At 42.8% G+C, this 21,115-nt stretch overlaps 1 protein-coding gene across 1 annotated transcript in view; it reads right to left on the minus strand.

Moving 5' to 3' along the window:
• Nucleotides 1–4,143: 4,143 nt before the first annotated feature.
• The window catches only part of FMR1 (fragile X messenger ribonucleoprotein 1), a 53,175-nt gene continuing 36,203 nt past the window's right edge, over nucleotides 4,144–21,115 (minus strand). The window contains exons 7-16 of the mRNA XM_066581794.1: nucleotides 19,844–19,937; nucleotides 18,249–18,365; nucleotides 17,899–18,069; nucleotides 17,704–17,782; nucleotides 15,407–15,516; nucleotides 13,558–13,644; nucleotides 10,117–10,312; nucleotides 8,889–9,065; nucleotides 8,422–8,504; nucleotides 4,144–5,954 (exon numbers count right to left, since the gene is read on the minus strand). Of these exons, the coding sequence (XP_066437891.1) occupies nucleotides 5,793–5,954; nucleotides 8,422–8,504; nucleotides 8,889–9,065; nucleotides 10,117–10,312; nucleotides 13,558–13,644; nucleotides 15,407–15,516; nucleotides 17,704–17,782; nucleotides 17,899–18,069; nucleotides 18,249–18,365; nucleotides 19,844–19,937 (1,276 nt within the window). The 3' untranslated portion in view covers nucleotides 4,144–5,792. The remainder of the gene's footprint in view (nucleotides 5,955–8,421; nucleotides 8,505–8,888; nucleotides 9,066–10,116; nucleotides 10,313–13,557; nucleotides 13,645–15,406; nucleotides 15,517–17,703; nucleotides 17,783–17,898; nucleotides 18,070–18,248; nucleotides 18,366–19,843; nucleotides 19,938–21,115) is intronic.

A 21,115-nucleotide genomic window follows, 5' to 3' on the forward strand; every position in this document is an offset into this window, starting at 1 on the left:
ACCGCATCTGAACCGGATGCCAAGGATGGATTCAAAAGGGATGGAAAATACAAAAAGGTCTCCTCCTCCTTGTTGGATCCACTTCTGGCTTTGGATTTAAATCCCCTACTTCCTTCACAGAGTAAGGCTACCTTCACACAGGGGAGCGCATTATCAAGACGAGAAACCCAGCCCCATACCGTGCTAGTCAACGTGCGTTCTACTCCCGGGTGCGAGGCGGTTTTTATGTAAAAACACCTAGCATCACTTCTCTGGATGGAACCTAAAAGTTAAAATGGTTATCTGGTACTGAAAAGGGGTTGTGCCAAGATACAGAACCCCTCTGAGAATATGGGACTCAGACTGATCAGCTCCAAGTCCAACCGTTAGCACAGTTGACGAATAGTTGATTTGGCCAGGGAAAGCTGCAGCCAGCGAGACATTTGTCCTTCAGCAAACGCTGCAGAGAACATACTGTAGTACAGGATGGCCATTCTCAAACAACCGTCATGAGCAGATTTCCATTCTGCGAAAGAATAGGGTCCTGAGGAGAGGACCCCGCTCTATGACGTTGTTATGCCCTAAAGGGGATATGAACAGAGAATGCAATCTTGGTACAATCCCTTTAAATAGTGATGAGCATTCTTAGGATTGTCAATATCAGATAAGTGGGGGTTCAAGTTCCGGTAATTCTTGCTGAAATAAACTGTTTTGGGGGGTAGCTACATTTGGGTGATTGATGTGCAATGCTACTTTCATCGGTTACAGTCTTTTTGTAGATAGTTGTCCTGAATGTCTCTCAATTCTACAACCAGAGTGGGTTCCAGAGCAGGAGACCTCACTCTATTATGTTCGTATGCTCTAGCAGGGCATATGAACAAGGAATGCAGTCTTGGCACAATTTCTTTAAATAGTGAGGACCATCCTTAGGATCATCAATAGCCAATCAGCGGGGGTTCCATCATTCTTGTCAATTAGCTGTTTGAAGGTCACTACACTCGGGCCAATGTAGCTTGTTCCTCCGTCTGCACAGTCACGCTCATTGGTCAAATGGTCTTTTTGCAGTCCAGTCCCATTCAAATGCATGGGACAGAGTAGCAGTATCTGGCATAGCTACTATAAAATGTATGACCCTAAGCTTGGTATACAATTAAGATGCTGTACGGTTTGCCTAAGCAACATGTCCCCTTAAAACAGCTACTCATAGGGGTTGCTAGGATTTGAATCCCCACCGATCTGCTATTAAGTCCTTAGGCTAGTTTCACATGGGCGAACAGGATTTTGCTGCGAGAAAAATCGCTTCTTTATTCCTGCGATTTTTGAGCGTCAGCGATGTTTTTTGTTTTTTAGAATGATCTTGCATCGCTGCCGCCCGTGATAAAATTGCTAAATTTGTTGCATTGCGATAAAAAGAAGGCTACATAGGGAAACATAGGAGATAAAACATAAATATAGTGCATGCCGGGATTTTTTGTTCTCTTAACATCGCATCACTGAATGCATCACAGATGGGAAGGAAACCATTGAAAATCATTGGTTTCATAATCTGTTTTTGTACTATCGCAGCAGGCAAAAATGACGCAATTTTCTCACCAGTGTGAAACCACCTTTAACCCGTTTAGGACCAGCCACTGTAAATTTACGGCGGCTGGTCCTGGGCTTAGAGCACCGCCGATAGTAAAATTACGGCGGTGCTTTAATTCTCCTGCCTCTGCAATCAATCAGAGGCAGGAACGGGTTATCAGCTGTAAGTGACAGCTGATAACCCGGAGCAGAAGGCAGGAGGGGTTTTAACCCTTCCTGCCTTCTGCTTCCCCGATATACAGTGCTCAATGAGCACTGTATGGAGAAAGTGAAAGTAACATGTACTTTCACTACGGGAGCCTCGGGGGGTCATGTGACCTCCTGGGATTCCCTGCTACTGCAGACTAGACCCTGGCAGCTCTGCAGGTGACTAATGTCACCACAGCGGTTGCTTTCCCCTGTAACTAGGGCTCTTATGGACGCCCCAGCTACAGTGGGAAAGTGTCAAAAAAAAAATATGTGAATGTCCCCCAGAGGTCTTATATGACGTCATGGGGGACATAGATAGTAAAAAACATAATTACATACATCAGTAGAACAAATTTACAGAATAAAACAACAATATATACATAAGAAAGAGAATAACACAAAGCAGACGCCAACAAAAAACGTCGCTGTATGCGCCCTGTAAACCAAAACCATACATACTGTATATCAAACTGTCCGAAACAAATAGAGGAACCCATTCCCATACTTTTTTTTTAGTGTAAATATAAAAATAATTTAAAAAAAAATTATAAATGTTAAAAAAAAATCATTTTTTTAAGCTTCTTACCCCCAATAAAACTAAAAAAACGGAAAAAAAGTCAGTGAAAAAGATATTAAAAAAAGCCCTATTTGTCACGGAAAAAAAAAAAGCAGCAAAATTAATTTTGGTAGCTAAATGAAAGAAAATAGAGCAGTAAAACCTAGTTTTGTACCTAAAAGGGATTTTAATCGTGTGGTGGTTTTACTGCCCTATTTTCATTTCTTCAGCTATCAAAATTATTTCTGCTGTAGTTTTTTTCCCCATGACATATTGGGCTATCTTTTTAATATATTTTTCACTGACTTTCCGATTTCTCAGTTTTATTGGTGGTAAAAGGATAAAAAAATGATTTTTTAAAAACTTTTATACATTTTTTTCCAAATTAGTAATTTTACGCTAAAATAAAGTATGAGAATGGGTTCCTCGTTGTGTTTCGGACGTTTTGATATATAAAATATGTATGGTTTTGGAATAAAGGGCGCATACGGCGACTGTTTTGGTTGGCGTCAGCTTTGGGTAATATTTTTTTATGCATATATTTTTATTTTATTCTGTAATTTTTTAAACTTATTTTTGCAACTCTTTTTTTTGCCATCTATAACCCCCATGATGTCATTATAAGACCTCTGAGGGTCATTCACATGGTCTTTTTTTTTGTTTATTATTACACACTTTTCCACTGTAGCTGGGGCATCCATTGGAGCAGCATCCACAGGAGCCCCAGTTACAGGAAAAAACATCCTCCTGTAGTGGCAATACTCACTAACACAGCTAATGAGGGTCTGCTAGGACCCTGCAGCTCTGCTCTAACAGGGGGACTCCGCAGTCACGTGATCGCCGGGTTGCGTAGTAGAAGAGACACTTCCACTTCTTAGTACATAGTGCTCATTAAACGCTATGTATCCGGGAAAGAAGAAGGCATAAACTGGTAAAAAGTGCTTGTCCCTTCTCCTCAGGGTTCTCAGCTGTGACTAAAAGCTGACAACCCGACCTGCTCCTGCTTGATTGCAGGAGCAGGGGCTTTATAATCCCAGCGCTGTATTTTTGCTATCGGTCGGGATTAAAGCCAAAGACCAAGCTCCGTAAATTTACAGTGCTTGGTTCTTAAGGGGTTAATATCAAAGTCCCTGAAAACCCCTTTAGACCCCCCAACACACTCGCGTATTTAGGACTATGTTCTGTGTCTGTCTGTGTAAATACACAGACAGCACCCTCCCCCGTTATAGTCAATGAGGCTATATACTTGGAAGTTTATTCGCGCAGACTGAGGGTTCACATGAAAACTCACGGCATGCGCTACTCCTGTCTATTTCATCGACGATCACTTACGATTAGATATAAGATATGGACTTCTGTTGCACTTTGGACCCACTCTTGGATTTGGCTTATAATACTAACGCAAAACATGAACCAAAATGCACAAGTGTGGGAGTGGCCAAACTTTACGGCTGTAACATAGTTTGTAAGGCTGAAAAAAGACATACGTCCATCCAGTTCAGCATAATGCATCCAGACTATGTGAATGGAAGTAGTGGATTAGGAAAGCGGAGCTCCAAATCAGAACCAATCAGCACTGAATCTTGGATTTCTTTAGCCAACAAACAATAGGTACACATCAAGTGACAAATTCAGTTCTCCTACGTCTGTCTGTACGATGTGCCTTTTGCGTAGTAACACGTTCCCACTGAATGAAGACCACTGACACCTAGTAAGATAGTTGGAATAGCTCACAAAATGGTAACGTCCACCACGCACAGGTGACAGGCCCACTTTAAAAAAAAAAAAAAAAGAGGGGGTGGCTTCAATGCTTAAATTCTGAACAGTCAACCCAATTCAGTTAGCAGAGGAAGATCAAACTTTATTGAAACTGCTTGCATACAAAATATATTGCACTATAACCAAACAAATGTCAACATAAAGTCCAATATATTGTAGCTATTATGTACAGAGGAGAACGCCTCGAAGGGCATTGACAAGGTTAGACTACCTTGGTTAATTATCTACAGTATTTTAAACCAAACCAGCGTAGAGATGATGTGTGCAATGTACCAATTCATTCATTTTCCAAATACTATACATTCCCAAAAAATAAATAACTAAAATTAGTGTTTGGCAATACTTTTAAGTCTTTCCTTTTTTTTTTTGTAAGATCTGTTAAATTAAGTGCAGCAAGTTGCTATTGTGTATTCACTTGTATGCAAGAAGATGGAAAGTCGAAAGAAAATTGGTTCCAGGAAGAAGAGGATGAGAAAGCAGGGCTTATCTGGAAGTTTCGGCAGATAAGGAGAAGCTCTTATTCAGTACATGCTGTGAGTTCATAGGCAATAAAGAAATGTAGCAGATGAAATTAAAAGGACAAAAAGCTACATTGTATAGCGGTATTGTTATTAGACCTCATTCTTAAAATAGATTTACTTTACAGATAGGGGAAATCCATCCAACGTCATGGGTATAAGGTCTTAGGGTGTATACAAGCATCTACCAACCCTTCCTGCACAGGGGGGGGAAAGTCTTTAAAAAATGGTCCAGATACTAAACAGGTTCTCACTCATCCATCATACACAAACCTGCGACACTCTGGAGTTAACTCATCGTTCGCAACATTAAAAAAAAACATGGTCCCATCTATTCAGTCTTCGGAGAAGACACCGGGGTTCCTGGCATGACTATTAATTGCTAATATATCAGTGCAAAACCAAAAATTTCTACTGTCGGCAGCCGAGGCTTATGTCTACGTATGTATGGAAAGCATGCACTCACCTTAATAGTTCTATTGGGTTTAAAGGTTTGCTACATATATTTTACACTTACAGTTTCCTCCCCGATTCCTGCATTCAAACACTAGCCATACATGTTGAGATATAAAAAAGGCACAGATCATACAACTTTTTTTTTTTCTCTTTTTCTTCTTTTTTTTTTTAACCAAATGAGAAATGACATTACGTTGCACAATTATTAGGTCCCACTAAAGATATTGTCCAATAAGTTGGAGGTGAAGGAATGATGTAAGACATAAGTGGAAACATGAGCCCGGCTGAATAGATGCGTTCAGTCTGTAAAAACTGAAATATAGCAGTGTTTTTTTTTGTTGTCTACTGATCTAAATCAGCTGCCTGAAAATAGTGCAACTGAACACAATTATACCAACACACAGCTTAGCATTTTTTCATTTATTTTCTCTTTTAAACAAAAAATACTTTTTTTTTTAATCTTTTTTTTTTTCGTTTTTTAAGTCAAGTGCAATATGTACTTGAAAGCCTCTGAAGGTTTGATATTTAATGCAAATAGGTTTCCAATGTCTGACCTTTGAAAACGGTTTTTATAGCCAATACTAACAAAATAAGGCTAACAGGAACGCTTTGTTTCATGCCCCATGTCTTCTCGCCTATTTGTCTTTGGCCTATCAGGCTTCTATAACGTGAAATATGATGAATCTTAGAATTTGCTTAGAGTGTGAAGGGTTGACAGGAGACATGTAAAGTTACGGTACGCCGTTAACCACCATCTGCTGCCCGTCCACTGCCTCGGACTTTTCTTTCTTCTGAATCCGGTCTTTCCCAGTGCGAAGTCGATTACCCTCAATGGGTGTGCTCTGCAAGCTTTTAGTATGTACACTTCTTTCATTATTGCAGTCAATCCGGATCTGTAATAAAAGGCTGGATTATTAGATTTAGGACTTTAATAAGTACCATAGCTTTGGACTAGAAGACGTATTTACTAGTAAGAAAACAAAAATTGTACTAAAAAAGTACCTACATCTTGTAGTCCACAGTCAGTGGGACCCAGTAGCACCACACCCCCTCTGACATTTCCATAATGATTGGGCAGAGCGCTTTGCCATTCTGACTGATCATCAGGGCCATATAGTTTTGCTGTGGCTGAGAAGAATTGTGTCCAGGCATAGACAAGTAGCAAAGGAAATGAATGCATGCCTGTGAAGCTCCGTACACTTATGGTTCAGTTATGTAGAAAGTACACTCAAGTGTCTTACTTGCTGCTACTACAGACCTTAAACTGTGGACATATAAAAAAAACCCTGCCTGGTAACCCGGCGTTGAGGTAGAGTAGTGCCCATGGCCTGCATTCATCTGGTCCTCCTACTGGTTGAGATCTCCACCATGACCTCTCCCAAACACCAGAGGCAACTGGCTGCCTCGTTTCGGCCAGCACCAATTGATGGCCTGACCTTCCAGGCAGCCCTCTGCTCTACCTACAATGGCTGCAGCTCAAGGTGGTGAACAAACCACATCAAAGCACTGAGTGTCACAGCATGGCTCTATGCTGCGGATACCCACAGCTTTCTCTCTCCTGCAGAGTGTGTGCACCCACTTTGAGCGTACCCCACATATTACCTATATATTATCTTGCAATACCTGCACTGCTTAAGGTGCCCATCCACCTTCAATAGCAGTTTCTCCCAAGAAACCCATACACTTGAATCTGGAGTTTGACAGGATGTTTTCCATGGGCACAGGCGAGTAAGCCGCTGCCAGAAGGAAAACAAAATGATAGTACATTGGATTTTAATATGCCATGCCTGGTGTTTATTTCCCGAACAGAATATGTCAGGGGAGAGTCGCGAGACCCCCGTGCACATGTTGAACATTTCTTCTAAAATCAGTGATTTGGAATGACTTTTTCCTAATGTGTATGGGGCCTTTATGCCTAATGCCTCCTTAACAGATCCTTTTCGACTAAGGTGTCATCTATCACACTTCTGCACTGCGGTGCAATAAAAAAAAAAAAACTATTGCGCCATTGTTTTTTTTGGGGGGGGGGGGGGGTTAAAAGGTGCTTATAGCACAGTTCACTTTATTCTGTGGGTCTGTACAGGTATCACTGTAAAGGTGATACCAAACTAGTTTTTTTTTACACTTTACTACTTTTGAAAATGTAAGATTTTTTTTCAAATTGCATTTTGTCACCACATTGTGAGACCCACAATGTATTCTTCCATCCATGAGGCGATGTAAAGGCTTTTTGTTTTTGTGCAGGGTGAGCTGTAGTTTCTATTATCATTTGGGGGTATATATAACTTTGTTTTTTTGAGGGGGGAGATGAGCTTACAAAAAAATGCACTTCTGGCAATGTATATATTTTTATATTGTGATTCACTATGCCGGATAAATAATACAATACTTTACTAGTTCAGACTTTTACAGATGCAGGAATATGAATTTCTTTTATTGTTTCACATTTCTATGCGAACAAAAGGAGCGTGTGGAGTTTGAAATATTTATAAAATACAGTTCAAAGTTTAAATTCAACTTAGTTTTGCATATCCTTAATCTTGCAATCACTTGTACAGTATACTGCACTACTTTTGTACTGCAGTATATTGTTCTTTTAACATCAGCCTATTGAGCCCTGCCACAAGCTGAAAAAATACTGTGGGCTCCCTTTTTTGTTCTGCTGAGTATGCAAAAGTGCGCTATTAACCCTTTTATGACCAAGGATCATTGATGCTCCTTGTCCTGGTCACATTTCGCAGTTCTAGTATTCCCACTCAACTAAAATAAAAACAGTTGAACATTTGGAACAACATTTAGGGGGATATCCATTTGCCTTTATGGAAGTACTCTGACAAGAAAGCATCGATAAGATCAGGTTGTTAATTAAAGGGGTTGTTTTATCATAGACAACACCTAAAATATGGTAGCTGTACCAGAGCTTAACAGTCAGACGTTTCCCCTCCATTCGAGATTACTCAATCAAATCGTCAAATTTAGAAGAAAAAGCATATAGTAGATATTCATACAATAATGTATAATGGCTACATAATAGAGATGAGCGAGTATCCTCGCTAAAGGCAATTGCTCGAGCGAGCATTGCCTTTATCGAGTACCTGCCCGCTCGAGACGAAAGGTTCGGGTGCCGGCGCAGGGGAGCGGTGAGTAGCGGCTGTCAGCAGGAGGGAGTGGGGGGAGAGAGGGAGAGAGAGATCTCCCCTCCGTTCCTCCCCGCTCTCCCCCACAGCTCCCTGCCCGCCACCGGCACCCGAACCTTTCGTCTTGAGCGGGCAGGTACTCGCTAAACGCAATGCTCGCTCGAGCAATTGCCTTTAGCGAGTATACTCGCTCATCTCTAATAATAAACACTCATTGACTAACCTGGAGAGAGCCATCTGCTGTCCTCGTTTTAGGCTCTCTGGAATTGCGCTGTCTGTTGTCTGTTCGAGACTGGTCATCATTTGCTAAAATAAGCAAACCAAATTATTACAACTTTGTAAAATACATATGGCAGCAACAATGCCCTTAAAGGTAGTCAAATGAGGGAATTCTCCAGTTCTTATAAACTGCGCAGTTGATGAAGAGCTAACTGGCCCTTTTTAGTCCAAAATTACTTTAAAAGAAAGTGTAAGTAGCAAAAATCATGGACTTCACCAGAGCAAGTAATATTGTTGTCCTTTCACTCCAGGCAAGCGGTGGGAGTCTGAGCTTGTACACTAAGAGGAAGCTTATATTTGGACATTTTCTTTCCTGCTCCTCAAGTTGAAAATCCTCTGGGCATTGAGTTGCAGTAAAAAGTGCTCCTTATATCAAGACAGATTGAAAATAATTTAAAAAAAAACACTTACCTTTGAAGCCCCCACGCCCCCTCAGTCCTTGACCTCGTGCTCCACCACGCCTTCTTCCATCACCCCTCCGAATATAATTATCACGCTCTTCCTCAGCGGGTGCCAAAGACCAATCACTGAGCTCATCTCGGTGATCAGACTCAGTCTCCGAAGCATTTGATGCCTCAGAGTTTGTACCTGTAACAAAAAGTTTGATTATTTCATTCTCAATTTGGAATTAAAGGTTTTTTCTGGGACTCTTGGATATTGATAACTACTCTCCTCTCCATTCTAAACACTTGTAATAATGTCAAGTCTTTTGAAGGAAGTCTATAAGATGAAGTTTCCATATCCAGGTTCTCATTACATATAATGTCCACTAAGATAATTCCAAAGTTTTTTTTATCTTCCTCAGTGCTGGTTTCACAGGAACTCTGAATTTTGTGCTTCCCGCGTGATATGCAAATGACTCCTGAACTGTTCGATAAGAGGATCCAACTTGATGAGGACTTATTCCCCCCTCCAAATGCTAACCTGCTTAGTGTGATGATTAACGTCTGCAGCTCAAGTAACGGGAGACAACATGTGTCACTGAAGGACGGGATCGGCGCCACCCTCCCACTTTGGCCTGTGCGTAGGGACATCTGTATGCTTCTCCAGACTCGATGACCTCAGTGTGAATGCGCAGAAGCTGAAGGGAGACGTCCGCCCAGTTCTTCAGTGACGAACCGTGTCTTAGACTCCCCTGACGTTAAGAGGTCAATCAGCTGCCTGGGGGCAAATGGGTAGACTCTGGAGCAGGATAGAATCCTGGAAGAACTGGTCAGTGGAACTGCCCATTAAATGGTTCAGAAGTCATTTACGTACCACGCAGCTTGTGCAAAAAATCATTTTTCATGTAATTGCCGTACCGAGTAAGATCAGAAAGATAGCCTTGGATTCATATATTAGTGGCACATTATATGTAAGGAGGAGCTGGATGTGCAAAATATATGTGACAGACTTCACTTAATAATCAAATATTTTTGCATCCAATGATAAATGGTCTCCCATCAATATGGTTTAGTCTCACAAATCCCAGGTGTCCCCATCTGTACCAATATGCGCCCCAATCTCCTCCTCAAAGTGACAAGGACACTACAGCTTTACCCTGTTCCCCCAACATGGATACCACCAAGGGTATTTGCTCCTTCACAAGTAAGGAAAACAGAAGCACCAATGTGAAAGACCTTCAGTATTTCTGACTTACCCGATGCATAACCAGTCCCCCTTCTATTACGCCCCCTATTGTTATAAGGTCGACTTCCTCGTCCTATGCCACTGCAGTCTTCACTCAAATAACCCTTCTCTTTGTCGGGGCGATTTGGAGGAGGCCTCGAGCTGGCTCCGATTTGTCGGAGCTGTTCGTCAATTTGCAGCCGTTCCAGGCGGAGTTGGTCCACTTCCTGTTGACATTTGAAAAATAAAAAAGTTAAATCTATTTATATGAAGTAGTATGTATGTATGTATGTGCCACCATAACTCATGAACGCCTGGAGCGATTTCAACCAAACTTGGTACATATATAACTCATCCCATGGGGACAAATTTGGGAAGGATAAGACAGCCCCACTACCCCTGGAGGGTGGGGAAGGGGGGAGTGATGCTGGAATTGCTCTTGAACAGATGGTTTTCATTTCACAGTCTTATCTAACACAGACAACCTCCTCCTCATGATACAATAATTTAAATACAGACGGTCCTTCTCAAATCCGAATATATTACACAGACCTCCTGCTTCTCAGATATCTTACACAGACAACCTCCTCCTCTGCTCCAACTACCATACAGCGTCCCACTAGCACTGAGCTCCTATGTACCACACAGAAATGAGCCGAGCATCCACTCTTATGAAAGCTGTCAGAAAGGAAATCTGTGATTCCTATAGCAACCAATCAAAGCACAGCTTTCATTTTACCTCAGCAGTATAACAAGTGAAAGCTGAGCTGTGATTGGTTGCTATTTTAAGATATTACACAGCTGACCTTCTCCTCATATACCAATATATTACACAGCCGACCTCCTCCTCATATACCAATATATAACACAGCCAACCTCCTCCTCATATACCAATATATAACACAGTCAACCCCCTCCTTATGCAGTAAGATATTACACAGCCGACCTCCTCCTCATATACCAATATATTACACAGACGACCTCCCCCTTATGCAGTAAGATATTACACAGACAAGCTCCTCCTCGTATACTAATATATTAAATCAGTATACACACAGACACACATTATATATATTATATACACACACACACACACACATTATTTTCACGTCTAAAAATAAAATGCACAGGCAACACCTGGTAATCAATGTATAATAAAAATAAAAACATAAAAGTCCCGCCTTTAGGCCACTCTCACACTTCGCATCAGTAAAACGCTGAGATTTTGATTGTGGAGTCTTTCGGATGCAGGTTGCCATGTCAGTCAGCAGTTTTTAACGCACCCCATCATTGTGATGGGCGATGAAGTGCGTTAAAAACGTGGCGAAATAGAGCAGACAGCACTCAAAAATTGTGGCATTTCTATCGCCGCAATTGAGCGCAGGTCTGCGAGGCACCATTGAAATGGGAGCGGTATACCGCGGTAATCACCGCGGAGAATCTGAAGTTCAAGCAGTCCAAAGGGAGATATGAGTGTCTGCAGCTGAATTAAAGCATGCGGATTTGATTTGCGGATCTTTTGATGCAGCAATCAAATTTCAGCATGCTCCGTTTCAGTGCGGTTCCCACACGGACGGCTTCCATTGAAGTCAATGGAAGCCATCCGATTCGCGGCCGGTCTGCAATTGCGGACGGACCACGGATTCTGTGGGAAAGCAGGAGTTAAAAAAAAAACAACTCTACTGTGCATGTGCGGGGCGCCGGACGGCGCTTCCCACACATCTGCAATGAAGACCCGGGCAGGGTTGGATTCCGCTGCGTGCTCCAGTATGCGTAATCTGACCCGCCTGTGAACATGAGGCCTTAACTTTTTGCTATGTACAACAACAAAAATAACAAAAAACACATGAAGATCAGCAAATGGTACTATTAAAAAGTACAACTTATCAGCAAAAAAAAAAAAAAAAAAATGTATACATATATTTTCACACACACACACACACACTATATATATATATATATATATATATATATATATATATATATATATATATATATATATATATATATATATATATATATATATATATATATATATATATATATATATATATATATATATAATATATATACATATACACACATACACAGTTTTTTTTACTGCACTTGTTGGCAAAAAAAAATGTTTGGGGTCCCTAAATGCGGCGATAAAAAGAAAAATACATAAAAACAGCCGACTGGAATGTGCGCCATGTGCGCGATCTTTGCCGGACGGCCGTTTTTACACCCATCTGAAATTATGCATTAGAAACCAATGCATCAGATGGGTCACGAATATCAGCCGGGGTCAATATACGCTCGTGAATGAAGCCTTATTTTGATACTTCCCAGAAACCTGCAGTAACCGAATTGTTCTCCTCAAAAACTAAAAGAGTATTATGCTCATTAACTTGCCTAAACACACATGAAAAGTGAGTCTATCACCAAGTGATCACTGAAAACAAGTATGTCTAATCTCAGAATACGTGGCATTTGATTTGCCCAAAAGCGTATTCATGAACATTTTAGGATTTTGATTAGTAAAAACAGAGTGGAAAGCGGAAATTAGAGACAAATGAAAATGACTACAACAGGGAATATGTTTGAAGTCATTATGATACAGAAGGTAAAGGGGCAGAAGATGTGCACGGTATGGCGAGGTGGAGAGTGAGCGATGTTATACACATAGACAATGGTCAGACATTTAGCCGTGTGACGGCAGAAACAGTATGACTGCAGGAGTGGTGTATGATGGCTAGCAAGGATTGCAGTCAGTAGGTCAGGGAGCATGTTATCAGGCGGAGTACAGAGGGGTTTGTTTAGGGAATGCGGGCTCTCCGCTCTGCTAACGAAACAGGACTGAGCGCCCCTTTAATTCGAACTTCTCATTCCTGCCTCCAAGACTTCTCCAGAGCAGCACCGATCCTCTGGAACGCACTACCAAAAGCGACCCAAGCAATCCACGACTCACAGAACTTCAGGCGTGCTCTAAAAACGCACCTCTTCAGGGAGGCATACCGCATTCCCTAAACAAACCCCTCTGTACTCCGCCTGATAACATGCTCCCTGACCTACTGAGTGCAATCCCTAGCCATCATAAACCGCTCCTGCATTCATACTGTTTCTGCCGTCACATGGCTAAATGTCTGACCATTGTCTATCTGTATAGCTTCCCTCCCTCTCTACCTCACCATACCGTGCACATCTCCACCCCGCCATACCGTGCACATCTTCAGCCCCTTTACCTTGTATATCACCCCACTACTCATAGTATGTAAGCTCGTTGGAGCAGGACCCGCACCCCTATTGTCTCCATCAGCTGATTACTATGTAACCGTGGTTCTGTAATGTTTGTACTTTTGTCTTTCTGTATTCCCCCTGTCTTTGTAAGCGCTGCGGAATATGTTGGCGCTATACAAATAAAGATTATTATTATTATTAAATGTGCATTATAATCCAAAAAGTAAACCCTTAATGGGGGAGAAAAGGCTACCTTTAAATAGTTAAGGTGGTAGTCCAGCAGAACGGTGGCGTTGGTGATGCTGTCCTTTGTGCCCACGAATACGAAAGGAACCATTCCCTAAAAGTAAATTATGACAACGTCAATACTTCCATGCTGCGGATATATTACAGTTTGTGTTAAATTATGCTAAAGGGGTTGTCGGAATTGTTATTTTATGTTAAAACCCCGTTCTCCATACAGTAACATAACTGACCGCCATATATTCATCTCTCCCCGCTTTCCTGCCATATCCTGCGCCACTGCTCAGTCCTCCACAGGCTGCAGTACCACAGCTTGACGGGATGCCACAGGCTGCTGCAGCCAAACGACAGAGCTCAGCAATTGACTTCAGCAGCCTGTGACATCCCATGAACAGGCGGGACTGCAGCCTGTCAACAGGACATCAGAAGGGAGACCCAAAGCGACGGCACAGGACACTGCAAGGAGCGGGGAAAGGCGAGTATATTCCACGTTACTGCATGGTGAACAAGGCTTTAACATAAATAACAAAAAACCTGGACAACCCCTTTAAGGGATTTTTAAGTTTCACAGAAACAAAGATCTGTCTATTTGCAGTTTGTGCAAAGATAAAGCACTTACTAATAAATAATGTCCTCTAAATACAAACGTCGCGGGAATGGGGGGTCTGGAGGGCTGTGTTTGATACTCCCCAGGCGCCCTGTTCCTGTGCCATGTCCCTGTGAAGTTGGCACGTGCGCACAACTTGACTCTTTCCAGATGGCTTTGTGCAAACGCATCCCCATTCATCTCTATGGGAGACTGCATGCACAGAGCTAGGTAAAAACAAGTCATGTTGTATGTGCGTGCCAACTTCAAGGGCACGCAGCGCAGGAACAGGGAACCAGGTGTGTATTAAATACAGGTTTCATGTATGCCCCGTTTCCTCACCTTTGAGCCCCATAACATAGTTTCTATGGCCCAAAACGTAATAAGAAGTCTGAAACAGGACATCATGAGTGACATCTTATAAACAGGCCAAGGCCTCTACATTACGAGACACCATCCTGCACCATGTAACAGGCACAATTCCCAAGTACCTACCTTAAAGGGGTTCTGACATCAAAAAAAAAAAAAATTGTACTCACCTTGCCTGGCCTGGCCCGATTGCCAGGCATGTCCCCTCCAGCCGGCATCTTCTTCTGTGCCTTTAAAGCAGAGCAGGAGCGGTCAAAAAGACCACTTCCTGCTCTGGTCCGTTCGTCAGGCACTCCGGAGGTGAACGGACGGACCGCCCACAGCAAGCACGTCACAAGCAGTGCTTGCTGTGGGCGGCCCGTCCGTCCTGCTGAACTCCGGAGTGCTGCGCATGCGCAGTGGAGACGCAGCCCGTCCTGACTCCTGTCAGAGGGCACCTCTCCACTGCGCATGCGCGCGATCCCGGAGCGGCGCGGCTCGTGCAGACAGAAGAGGAGGAACAGCGCCTGCCGGGAGATGACCCCCCCGATGTCAACAACAACAGAGCAGGTAAGTATTATCTTTTTATGCTTTAGCAGCCATTAAACCGTGGGTTTCCTGGGTCCATTAGGCACACCAGGGAACAATGGCTGCTAAAGCATAAAAACATTATTTGTGTCAGAACCCCTTTAAGGTGCATTCACACGTAAGTGATTTTTGGCGATTTAGCTACAGATCTGCAGCAAATCCACAACATATGGACATTATATGTAGCACATTCGGCAATCTAAGGGTTCTAAAGGTCTGCAATCTTGTCTACTGGGTTCTGCCATCGCAAATAATTAGAACATCGGGATCAAATCCCAAATAAATCTACAATGAAGAGAACAGGAAGCAAAAGATCAAATAAAGAGCAAATGTGCACCTCCTCCTGGGAAATATTCTTATCATTTTCAGCTTCGATCCTAACTCTAACCACTCCCGATTTATCCACAATTTCCTGAATGAGTTTTCCATTCTTCCCAATGACTTTTCCTGTAAAAAAAAAAACAAAAAAAAAAAAACATAACGTGTTAATAACCAAATACAGCAGTAAAATGTGATCTGCTAGGATAAAGGCTTATGAGCCTCAATAATAATAGGCTACTATCATGAAATAGACCTTTTATGGCGCTACTGGTTGATTTAACAATAGACAGCCAGCTGCAGTCCACTAGATATCAATAGATGTCTTAGGAGCGCATCTGTAGCACAGTAGCTAAAATTAATCCGTTGTGCTACAAGAAGTCGCGAAACATGATGGAAAGACAAGCCACAGTGCTCAATGGAGTGAAGTTTAACTGTATCTGTCCTGCAATGTAATTTTTAGTAAAAGGGCCACATTTTTCATCCCCCTCCCTTCACCACCACACATATACACCTCACCTGATTGCCTATCACATGCTGGATGTCTCTTATGCATGTTGCAGTCACTTCCATGCAGTGTAGCCTCCTGTCTGATGCTCATTGGGCATTATCTTGCTGCTAAGATTTCACCCTGCCTTCTCTTTCACTATTCTGTGCTATCAAAATGCAACATCACATGACCAGCTAGAGCCTGTACCATCTCTGCCTGCTGTGAGGACATTGTGATTATCATTACTCTGTATATTCACCTAAATAAGCTGCAGACCATAAGTATTCAGTTATGAAGGGAATTATAGTTCAGGAGGATAGTTCCTGTGTGACAGGAGCCCCTAATCATCAGTAGTAACTGTGATAGGAGTTTCTGTATCCCTAAAGAGTCTGTGTGGTAGAGTCCATCACAAAGAGGAACTATGCTGAAGTCTTCAAACAGAAGTTGGACAGATATCTGTCTGGGATGATTTAATAAATCCTGCATTGAGCAGGGGGTTGGACCGGATGACCCTGGAGGTCCCTTCTAACTCTACCATTCAGTGATTCTTTACCCATCTCATCAGCTATTCTGAGGATGTCAGTAACACAAACTAATTAGTGTCAACTACAAGACCCTATCCTGTTTTATAGGCAAATATTCCTGCAGAATGTTTTTGACACCTAATGGAATCCGCAAGAATCTGCCTCTTTCTCACCATGGACTAAAACACTCACTGTCGCCCTCATCCTCTTGGCTCGATAATTGCAACCCGCTGCTGATCAGCCTCCCCGCACCAGACTCTCCCCCCTCCAATCCATCCTGAATGCTACAACCAGGCTCATCTTCCTGTTCAGCCACTACTTGGACGCCTCTGCCCTGTGCCGGTCACTGCACTGGCTGCCAGTCAAATGCAGAAAACAATTTAAAACTCCCTACCCTCATCCACAAAGCCCTCCATAGCATTGCGTCGCCCTACATTGCCTCCCTTATCTCAATCTATCACGCAGTCAGCGCCCTCTGCTCCGCTAATGAAATCAGATTAAACGCCTCTTTAATTCGAACCGCTTATTCCCGCCTCCAAGATTTATCCAGAGCAGCACCAGTCCTCTGGAACGCGCTACCCAAAACTATCCGGGCAATCCCCGACACACAAAATTTCAAGCATGCTCTAGAAACACACCACTTCAGGGAGGCATACCATATCACCTAAACCCTCTGTACTCCGCCTGATAACATGCTTCCTGTCCTACTGATTGCAATCCCTGCAAACCGTAATCAACCGCCCCTGCAGTCACACCGATTCAGCCACCATACGGCTCAAGTCTGACTACTGTCTATGTGTAGAACATCCCTCACTCTCCACCTCGCCATACTGTGCACATCTCCAGCCCCTTTACCTTCTGTATCACCGCATTATCTATAATATGTAAGCTTGTTGGAGCAGGACCCTCACCCTACTGTTTCCATGCAGCCACCATACGGCTCAAGTCTGACTACTGTCTATGTGTATAACATCCCACACTCTCCACCTTGTTATACCGTGCACATCTCCAGCCCCTTTACCTTCTGGATCGCCCCATTATCTGTAATATATAAGCTCGTTGGAGCAGGACCCTCACCCGGTTTCCATCAACTGATTACTACATGTAACCGTGGTTTTTGTATCTGTTCTCCCGTTTTGTAAACATTGCGAAATATGTTGGCGCTATATAAAGATTATTATTCTCTACATTACAATGAGTTGCTGCAGTTCTGAACGCCAAAACAAGGTCTAACGCAGTGTCCATTCCGTGAATATGCAGTATATATCTAATAAAACCCTTTAAATAGATAATCTTACATACCTACTAAGTTTCGAGGAACCTGGATAACATCTTCAGCAAATTCTAGGTATGTCCTTGCTTTCTTTACAGCGTCTTGGTCCTAAACAAGTAAATCAGTTCTATAGTCAAAGTCAACATAAAAGTGTTTTGCCAATTTCTCCAGCTTTTGTACTCAACCTATGAGTAAATCTGGCTCATTTCCAGATTAGTACTTACCTCCCCATAAATATGAAATGTACATGTATCTTCATCTAAATCAATAGCAGTCACCCCTGGAACTTTCCTAGCTTGCTGTATATTGGCTCCATGAGTGCCGATGGCTAAACCCATCAGATCCTCTCGTACAATAAACTGCTCGTGGAATCTGGATGCTAGCTGCCGTGAGCTCTGCGGAAACACAAACACTTCATGCATTCCTCGGGTTTACAACAGGGTGGAGAGAAGAATCAAGGCCAAGTCATTAATGGTGCGAGTAAAGGAGATGAACGCTGCATTAAAGCCCATTATAACGCCATAGTATGTGCTACGGGCAATAAGGTTTGACGATGGAGAGAGAATCTACATACTTCAAGTTGCTTGCTGGCTTCTTCATTCCTCAACATTAAAGACAATTTTGTCCGGAGGCTTCGGAAATGCATGTCACTCAACATGTTCGCCCTTTTAATGGTAACTTCGTTTACAGACTGTAAAGAGATAAAACGAAGCTTATACAACATAAATAAAAAGACAGAAGTTTGTCTTACTCCACATTTACACGGGACAAGTCTCGTTTCAACTAGCGCACGAGCGAGTGACGTCAGCTCTAGTTTGCGCTCGTGCGGAAAGTTTAGACAGGCAGATCATCGCTAAGAATCGCTGTTTTTTCGCTCAGTGCGCCACATTCTATGGGAAGCGGGGAGAGTTTATTAGACGGAGCGAGAAGTGAGCGAACCAGCGAGGATTTTTATGCAAGCTGAAACTGAGCGACAAATGAAAAGTGAAAGATAGCTTCATGTTGAGCCATAACGATTATCGTGGATTTCCATTAGCTTGAACCAATGTTGCATGATAATAGTTACGTGTAAACGGGTCATACACACACGGACTGCCTTTGCTCCCCAACTGCATAAACCGACTTATCGTACAAGTATGGCGGATGTGCATTGTGCTCCTATGGGGCGAGCTGGCTTCATATATGGGAGGAGCCGGCAGTCAAGGACAACAGTTTTGTAATTATATGTTGTACATCCCAAAAATTATTGAATAAATATTTAAAAAAAACAAAAAAAAACACTACAAATTTGAGCCAATGTGTGTCGTAAAAACAAGCTCTCTGCGGACAATTTTACCAAGTTACGAGGGGGTTGTCCAGTTGCTGGACACTTTTTTAAATGTTATCTCTAGGTATAGCCTTGAATGTGGTAAAGGGGTTCTACCAGTTATTTTCTATGGTTTTGGGCTCCATGTGCTCAAAACCATATAAAATAAATATGCTCACTGCGGCGCTGGACCGCAACATCTGGCATTTGAAGTCACCCAAGCAGAAAGCCTGTAAACCTAATGTACAAGAGTGTACAGGAAGGTGTACAGGAGTCATCAGCGTCGTCCCCATTGGGTTTCCTATGGGAATCATATGGGTAAACCGCCCATGTGACTGCGGCAGCACTTATAAACAGAAGAACAGTGCATGGCTGCAGTGGTGGCGGGGGAGCTTTTTTTCATGCCCACTGTCACCAATAACTCAAACCCCTTCAAAACGACGAAAGCAATCCAGAACAGCAGACCCGCGGTCCTGATCGTGGAACGGATACTTCCTGATCTCTGCAGCTAACAAGAGACGGCAGAGGTCAGGTGCCATTGCTCTTGGCCTCACTGCTCAGATTCTCAGAGCCAGGATGCCAGGAGAATGGCACCCGATCCACGACACAGACCGGGAGGACTCCAGGGCTGAATCACCAGGGCACAGGATAGGTAACCCCTGCTTTTGTTATTTTAATTGTGGCAATACTTAAAAAAAATTCCAACAATCAGCCACCCCCTTTAAGATACTGGCCTACAATCGCTAAGATTCAATCATCACACTAAGAGGACAGAAGACATTGCAATAAGCAGGTAACGCAGAATACCAATAGGAAGAGTAAACTTGTTCTTGCATTTGTATTTGGAGAACTAGGATACTTACCAAGATGACAAGCTGGCCATTTTCGGAATCATACGTTACTGAAAACGCTCCAACTGCCTTTTTGAAGTCTTTGTGAGCAGATTCCTTTGCACACCTACAAGCAAGAACATCACATTAACCCCTTGAGTGGCGGGTTTCCTACCACCCTGTCGTGCCCACCAGGGCAGGTTTTTTAAAATGGTCTAATCATTGAATTTCAACAAATTTTGCAGTTGCGTCTCAAGAGCCATAACTTTTTCATTTTTCCATTGACATGGCCATATAAGGGCTTGTTTTTTGCGGGACAAGTTGTGATTTTTTAAACAGGGGGGAGGAAAAAAAGAAATGGGGAAAAAAGAAAAAAAGGGGCCATGTCATTAAGGGGTTAAATAATGAATTAACTTCCTTCTCTGGGTCATTACGACGCATGGATACCACATGTGTGATTGTATTTTTGATTTTTTACAAACTAAAGGGAGACAAGTGTTTTTATTATTTTTTTTATAATTTTTTAACTTTTTTTTTTTTTTAATTTTTTTTGTCCCTTTAGGGGACTTCCACAGGGACCCATCAGGACCCCTGATCACATTCCGGGGGTCCGATGGTGACAGCCCTTTACATGCTGCAGTGACAGCCCTTTACATGCTGTAGTCACATAGACTGCAGCATGTAAAGGGTTAACACAGCAGAGATCGGAGGTTTTCTCTGATCTCTGCTGTAAGAGCAGGTACCTAGCTGTCCTCTGACAGCCAAGCACCAAGCTCTCCCTGCCACAGAGACCATCGGCTTGCTTCTGACAAGCCGATGGTCTCTATGGCAACCTGTAAGCAAAGCAGGAGGTTGCCGACATGTCGGCAATATCTTCTGCTGGTTTTTCAAAGCCCTTGCACTGCTCTGTGTGGGTCTGTGCAGGCAGAGCACACTGTCACAGCTTGTGGCATTGTGCTCTGCAGCTCCCATAGTGATACATAGCCCGGAAATCTTCCGGGCTATGTTGCTATGAGCAGTGGAGCTCGTCCCGGAAAATTTCCGGGCGTGCCACTCAAGGGGTTAAAGTGCCAACTAATCTCTCCAGACATCACGCTGGCTGAAAAATGATGAGTCAGCTGACAGCGCAAAAAGGAAATCCACATGCAGAAGACATTGCTGGGTTTTTGTCATCGACCCAGTGTAAGAGTTGGTGACCTGCTGATCACCAGACCGGATGGACTGCGCTCTATGCATCTCCAGGTTTTATGGAGAGCAGATCCCTTCGGTGCCTCTCTGGGTCAATATATATGCTTATCTAATGGG

Source organism: Eleutherodactylus coqui, chromosome 10, assembly GCF_035609145.1.
Source record: "Eleutherodactylus coqui strain aEleCoq1 chromosome 10, aEleCoq1.hap1, whole genome shotgun sequence".
Taxonomy (NCBI): Eukaryota; Metazoa; Chordata; class Amphibia; order Anura; family Eleutherodactylidae; genus Eleutherodactylus; species Eleutherodactylus coqui.